The 6,863-nt window shown below is 34.0% G+C and overlaps 1 protein-coding gene across 1 annotated transcript; it reads left to right on the top strand.

Moving 5' to 3' along the window:
• The first annotated feature begins 2,248 nt into the window (after positions 1 to 2,248).
• On the top strand, positions 2,249 to 4,917 carry LOC106086961 (extracellular matrix-binding protein ebh). Its single transcript, XM_013251804.2, has 4 exons — positions 2,249 to 2,445; positions 2,707 to 3,182; positions 3,248 to 3,340; positions 3,412 to 4,917. Exons 1-4 carry the CDS (start codon positions 2,316 to 2,318, stop codon positions 4,609 to 4,611), a joined length of 1,899 nt encoding a protein of 632 aa, XP_013107258.2. The 5' UTR covers positions 2,249 to 2,315; the 3' UTR covers positions 4,612 to 4,917.
• Positions 4,918 to 6,863: the final 1,946 nt, after the last annotated feature.

Genomic DNA, 6,863 nt, shown 5'->3' with positions numbered 1-6,863 from the left:
GTTAAAAGGCGCTTGTTTACTTTAAAAAGACCAGCTGATTTCCAGTATGTTTCGGTTTTGGGCCGGTTAGTTGTTAAAGCAACGTAAAAACATTAGGTCTGGTCAGCTACATGGTTGAAATAACAAGGTTGGCTCACTTGCCCAGCTGTTGGAATTGTCCAACTCCAGAGTTGTTTTCAAATCCCACTAGAACCTCAGATACTTGGTTTGGATTCAAGGTGGATTTAAAAAAGTGGTCTCACGCGGACAGCCTTTCACAGCCGGTCAGGTTTGACGGTATGAAGATGCCAGGTTTTTGTTTGCTTCTTTTTGTTGTCATCTTCTTTCGCGCATATTCTCTGCTCATGTACGCACACGTATACACAGGCGCACACAAATTAAAACGTCGATCAGCTTGATGGCAATATGGCGGATTGCAGCATATGATTAATAGTTGTTGTGTAAATGAGACCACCTTTGTTTCGCCACGGTTTGGATATTAATTTTTTTTTATGTTTTGTTCCTTTTCTCACATTTTAATTGTTTTAATTTATAATTTGCAAGTTTTTAATCATAAATCTTTTAATCTTGTGGCTGCATCACATGATACTCCAAATAAAACTAGAATGTAAGTTAGAAACTGTCCAGAAATTTTACAGCCTAGTGGGAATTTGCGCCACCATCATCACAGGGTTGTATAGTTAATTTCGTTGTTGTTGGGCAACCTTGTTAATTCAACCATGGTCAGGTAATTTCCAGTAAACATTTAAGCTGAGTATTCATCTCTAGCCAGGATTCACTAATAATTCAGTGAATCCTGATCTCTAGCGAAATATTCGGCTGCAGCCAAGATATACACGTAGGGGCAGTTGCCCAACAACAAAATGTTGAGTGCACTATCTGTCAAAATAAGTGATTAGTGCAACTTTGATTTTGTTTATGTTACTAGTTCGTGCCATTTTTCGTTGTTTGTGTATTAGGTTCTTAACTATAATACACATACACAACCAAAAACGTTGACGGAGAGTGCATTTCGCTAGAAAAATTTTTTCTCAGATGTTTACTGTACACTACCTGGTAATTATGTCATGGTTGCAACCATGCTATTTATATCGCTACTGAAAAAACGTTGTGTAGAATACAAGATGGCGACAAACATCGATTTATAATTTTATCCTAGTACTAGTGCTCTCAAAACCCATTATAAAAAAATGGTGACGAAGAAAATGCAAACACATTCCGTAGAAGTGTTACTGAATTCTATAAGCAAAATATTAGGGACATGTCCTGCGCCAATACAAATTTCGCATTAATTAATTGCCCATATAATTAAATGCTCAAAATGGGCACCAATCAACTCTGCTTCGACGCTGTGTGTTGTTGTTTGACTTTTGTTTGTGTTCTGGCCAAGAATGAGTCCGCGCCGGATTTAACAGGCATTTTCACTTCGAATGTTTTCAGTACTAGGCTTTAAAGTTAAATTTGTTTTTAAGCTTCTATTTCAACGCCCATGATAATGTTATAATGAGGTAAAAACATGAATTGAAAATGAGTATAAAATTGGGCATTTTTGTCACTTTCAGTCAGTATCAGCGTTGTCAACGTCCAACTAATAATTAAATTTTAAAAAAGTTTAAATATACAATACGACATTTAGACGCTGGCATCGCAATTGAGGCTGGGTTGCAATCCTTAATCGACAAAATATAAATAGCTCTCATATGTTCATAGGTATTGCACGCATAATATTATAACGTAAGATATTCCACGAACTATTAAATTGTTGGAATTAATTGAACAATCAAACAAAACACAAAAAAAATTAAAAATATATAATATTAAATACATAATATTTTTTAATATTAAACTGACGTTTTATGTTATAAGGCGAATACAAAATGGTTTTGACATTTGCAGTTCCATCAGGTGTGCTGATGCGCCCACCTTATTAAAAACGCCTTACGCCTGAGGTACTCTGTTCGTCTTATCACATGAACAATTGCCAGAAAAAAATAAACGCCATATTTACGCTTTTAGCACAAGAATGGTAGTTTAAAATAATTAATGTTAGTTTAATATAAATATAAAGTATATTCTGTAGTATATTAATATAAAGTATATTCTGTCGGTACAAAAAAATACTTTTGGAGTTTGATAAAGATCGCTACCTCAATATTCAAATATGTGTCTACAACAAAGACGAAAACTAAAAAAACATCTACATTAGCAACATTGTTTTTTTTCTTTGTGTTTCCCATTTTCTATTTCATTTGACCGTTATTGTCAGTTGGATATTAATTAAAAATTTTTATTCGGAATTGAAGCAGCTAAGAATAATGAGCCACTGGTTAACTTTAATCGAAATCGTACAAAAGATTTGCGGTGAAAACCCAGAAATAGAGGAAATATTAAATGAAACAGAACGTTTGCACAAGGAAAAGCAATTACTTCAAAATGAGTTGAAAGGTAAGTATGGTTGTTGAAGCCGAAATATTTTAATGAGATATTTGAGGTTATGTTTATGATGGTAACAAACGGTGGTGATCATTTGGGTTCTGGTTGAAAAAGAAATTTAGCTGACACCAAAGGAAAAGGAGTTTAAAAGTAGTCGCCCTATTAGCAAATAAAAAGCTTTCTAAATTTAGCTTTAGAAAAAAATATTTTGAAGAGGGCCGGGGCCCCCGGACTCCCGTGCCTATAATAATTTTCCAACTATTTCTTTTTCAGAAAGCGAACGTGAAAATACTCGTCTTCAAATTGAACTTTTCAATGTCAAAGCTATGATCGAACCACCTAATCACAACCCCAATGAAGCTCCATGCGAGCAAACTTATTCTCAACTAACAACCAATTGCGTCGCTCTGCGTTTTAACATAATGCAAATAGATTTTATGAAGATCTTGCAATGCAATCATATGCAAATGGAACAAAACTTTCGACACGAAATGCAGCAAATACACGATATGACAATGTCTTTATCGCCATTATATGAACAAATGGAACAACGGGATGTTGTTCAGAGATATCGTACAGCCCAATTAGCATACAAAGAGTCTAAAGAGGAGTTGGAAAAAGTTCAAAGCTCATTAGAGAAATGTACACGAGAAGGTTTAAAACGTTTGAATAACGCCAAAGAAAAGAGTAATAAATTAATAGTTTCTTTAGTTCAAAGCTGCAAAAACTTGAACGATTTAAAACAGAAGGTAACATTTCACAAGTTAATAAATACCAAGATAATCTATAGTGATATCAAAAATTTTCCTATTAGTTTCAACAATTAAAGAAATATGAAGAAAAACTAAAAAATCTCCAGCAGAAAAAATTGGAATTGATGAGCAAATTAGAAAATGCCAAAATTAATGTAAGCAAATATTTAATACTGTTCAAAAATAACCTTTTCCAATTTCATATTTTTGTGTTTTACATTTACAGAATTTTGGTGTGCTTATGCCATGTAAAAGCACCACCAGAAATAGCACATCGTCATTACCATCCCCCTATTTACAAACATTCAAAAATGATAATCCAAAACTTCCAACCTTTGCTGAGATTATGAATTCTATAAATACCGATCTAACTAAATTTGAAATGGAGTCAGAAATTACTGTCATCGAAAACACCACCAACATAATGGTTAAATCTATTTTACGCAATAGCCAAGATAGTTTAATGGAAATCAACCAGTCCTTTACAACAAAGCATACCAAACATGTACAATTTAAAAAGCCATTGGAGGAAAAATTTGAATATAACGGTGCTACGGACACAACAGTATCCGATTCAAGTTCAGATGAAACTCACATTGATGTAGTGATGCCTCAACTTAATCAATTATTTAAGGAGTTAGGGGAGATTGAGCTAGAAACCGATATTTATCAGATATCATCTGACGATGAATCAGCTAAAGACGAAGGTGCAACAAATGTAACTGTTACCAAACAGAAAAAAAATATAGTGGAGAATATGGCGTCAAAATCCCCTATACAACCAACTCATTCTCAAGGAGATGATAAAAGTGAAGAAATGTCCCCTTCTAATGATAATAACAAGACAAAAGAAGTGGCCCCTGTTCTAAAAGATACCGAAAATTTATCTTCGAACAAACCAAAATTAGATATTCTGGAGTGTGTTGTCCTAAAGCCTTCTTCGCAGTTTGCTTATAATGAAGCAGCTGATGCAAGTAAAGAAAATGTACTCAAGGAGTTAGATTATAAAATAGACGAAGATAAAACTAAACATTCCTCAGATGAAGAAATAATGTCACCCCCTACTATACAGGATGGCGAAAGTTTTGCTCAATCCTTTTACCAGGAACTTTTATCACCAAGTCAAATTGAATTATCTGAACCCGAATCTGATACTTCATCTACTTCAAAAGACGTATTCAAAGATTTTAGTTCATACCTTAATGCGGTTAAAATTGAGACTACAAATACTGAGAATAATGTATCGCGTAATAAAAATCGACCAAATAGCAGTTTAAATTTTGCATCGAATGGTGATGATAAGAACCCGTCATCAAATAACGATTTTCTAGATTTTATGAATTTCGATACAACAACTAGTTTTAATTTAACTTCTAATGATGAGGACGAAAAAGGTGGAGGTGCTATGGATTTTTTATTTTCGTAGTTCATATTCCTTTTTATCACTTGGATTTTTAAACATTTTATTAACTTATTTTATAATGCTCTTATAGCACGTTCACACTGAAATTTTATGATATGGATTTAACTAAATATAAAAAAATCCTGTCCGCTAACACTGCGTTTTTGGGGATTTAAGTGACATACACGTGCGTACATGCGTATACATGAATGTGCGTATCACACACATCCATACACACAAAATAGTTGCATATTTTGGTACTTTTATCGATTATTCAGCCATAAAATCGGGCTTATTTGCGATTTAAAAATAAATACTGCATAAATGGGATATATTTTTGTATGATAAAACCTGTAAAAAACACAGGATAAATCTCGAAAAGGTCATTAATTCGGGTTTAGTGGCCAATGTGAACGTGCTTTTAGGTACTTTTAAAATCTAGAACTATGTTACGCTTTTCAAATATAACACATGCTGAACTTAAAATTGTGTTTTACATTGAACTCATCCGTAAAACATTGAAGAAGGGAAATTGGAGGTTCGAAATCAAAAAGTCTTTTGAGAATAAATTTTCTACATCCACTCCATCCAATAAGTTATTAATTGGTCCCGCTTGATACATGGCGATAGTTATCATTTTAAGGATTCTGCATGGGATGACTCAAGATATATTCATTTACAGGTAGTGGCAGTTGTCCACCAACAAAATATTGAGTGCACTATCTGTCAAAATCAATGATTAGTGCAACTCTTATTTTATGTATGTTACTAATTCGCGTCATTTTTCATTGTTTATATGTGTATGGTTCTTGACAATAATACACACACACAACCAAAATTCGTTGGACAGTTGTTCGGCCGAATATTTTATTTGCATGACGCAGCGACTTGTCTTTTAGGTAGTTGTCTAAACCATTATAAGAGTCAGCGTTAGTCTTGGGCAAAATCGTTCATCAAAGTGATCGATCCTTTTCGGTCCGTTCCGATAAAGGAACTAGTACCAATTTATCGTTCCATCGTTCCATTTAGTTCCTATGCCAAAGAAGCCAGGCATGCAAAAAAAGTCCACACAACACAATTGACAACAAGAACATTTAGTTATTTAGTTGTCTCAGCATTGTGGGCAACTTGTCAAGCTTTGTGGCCTACCGTGAGGACTGGAGAACATGAGAAAGATTTGAAGTCCAAGTTGCGCCCATTGAAAAAGGAAATCAAGGCGGTTACTAAAGTAGCAGGTAAGATTTACTTAGATGTTTGATAAAAAGTTTTTAATGTGTTTTTTTTTAACTTTTAGGAGGGCGACTAGTTGGTGGCTGTAGTTATCAAATATCTACGAGTAGAAGCCCAGGAAAGCGGTGTTTTCCCCGGAAATGCTTTGCGCGAACGCTTCTTGAATGTGGAACGTGTGGCACGCACTTAGTACTTTTTGTGCTATTTACAATCCTTCTTTATCCTTACCGCTGACGATACTATTTCACAGGATGAAATACAAAATAAGATATTTGACTTTAGGAAATTATATTAGATTTAATGAAGGCGTTGAAATAGATAAACCTTCAGCAAGGCGATCCTCGGAAAATAGCTGGCGATTGGTTAAAGGAAACTCGTTTACTGCTTGAAACACAAAAAGCTGCCAGTAATTTTGTTAACTTAAATTGTACTGTATGATTATATTTTAATTTAAAAACAAAAAAATCAATAATTAGAATCAAAGCAAATCATAATCACAAACCCAATCTAGAAAAACATTTAAATTTATCAAATTGTTTTCGGCAAAAAAGGAGATTATGATTTATTTTGAAAATGTCAATAATAATTTGTTTTAAGTTATGCTTTACAGACTGCCTTTTAAATACAAGGCTTTTAATTTAGCTGTGTGCATATTAACATATCTTGCAATGATCACTAATTTAGTTGAATTTGAAATGGAAATAATAAAAATAAAAACTAATAGCCTGTGAAATCAGTTTATGATTTCATCATTTTCGATATCGTTTTGCTCCACAAAAAACTATTAGCTATATGTGCCACTTGTCATTGATTGTCTCTATTTTTTGGGTCTAAAGGTTCAAAGTTTTGGGCCGACTTAACAGACTCTTTCTCAACCTTTAGTTCGGTCGGCCAATCGCTTTAGAATAATATGGGTGGCGAATAATATGGGCAATATGGGTATCAAAAGTACGAATATGATATCCCATGGCAGCCGGTTATACGTACCGATGTTGTACGTCTGCAACATCGGTCGGTGAGGTGTAACCGGCGCATGGAGTGGCTAC

Source organism: Stomoxys calcitrans, chromosome 4 (genome assembly GCF_963082655.1).
Source record: "Stomoxys calcitrans chromosome 4, idStoCalc2.1, whole genome shotgun sequence".
NCBI lineage: Eukaryota > Metazoa > Arthropoda > Insecta > Diptera > Muscidae > Stomoxys > Stomoxys calcitrans.
This window is presented reverse-complemented; position numbering and strand designations above follow the sequence as displayed.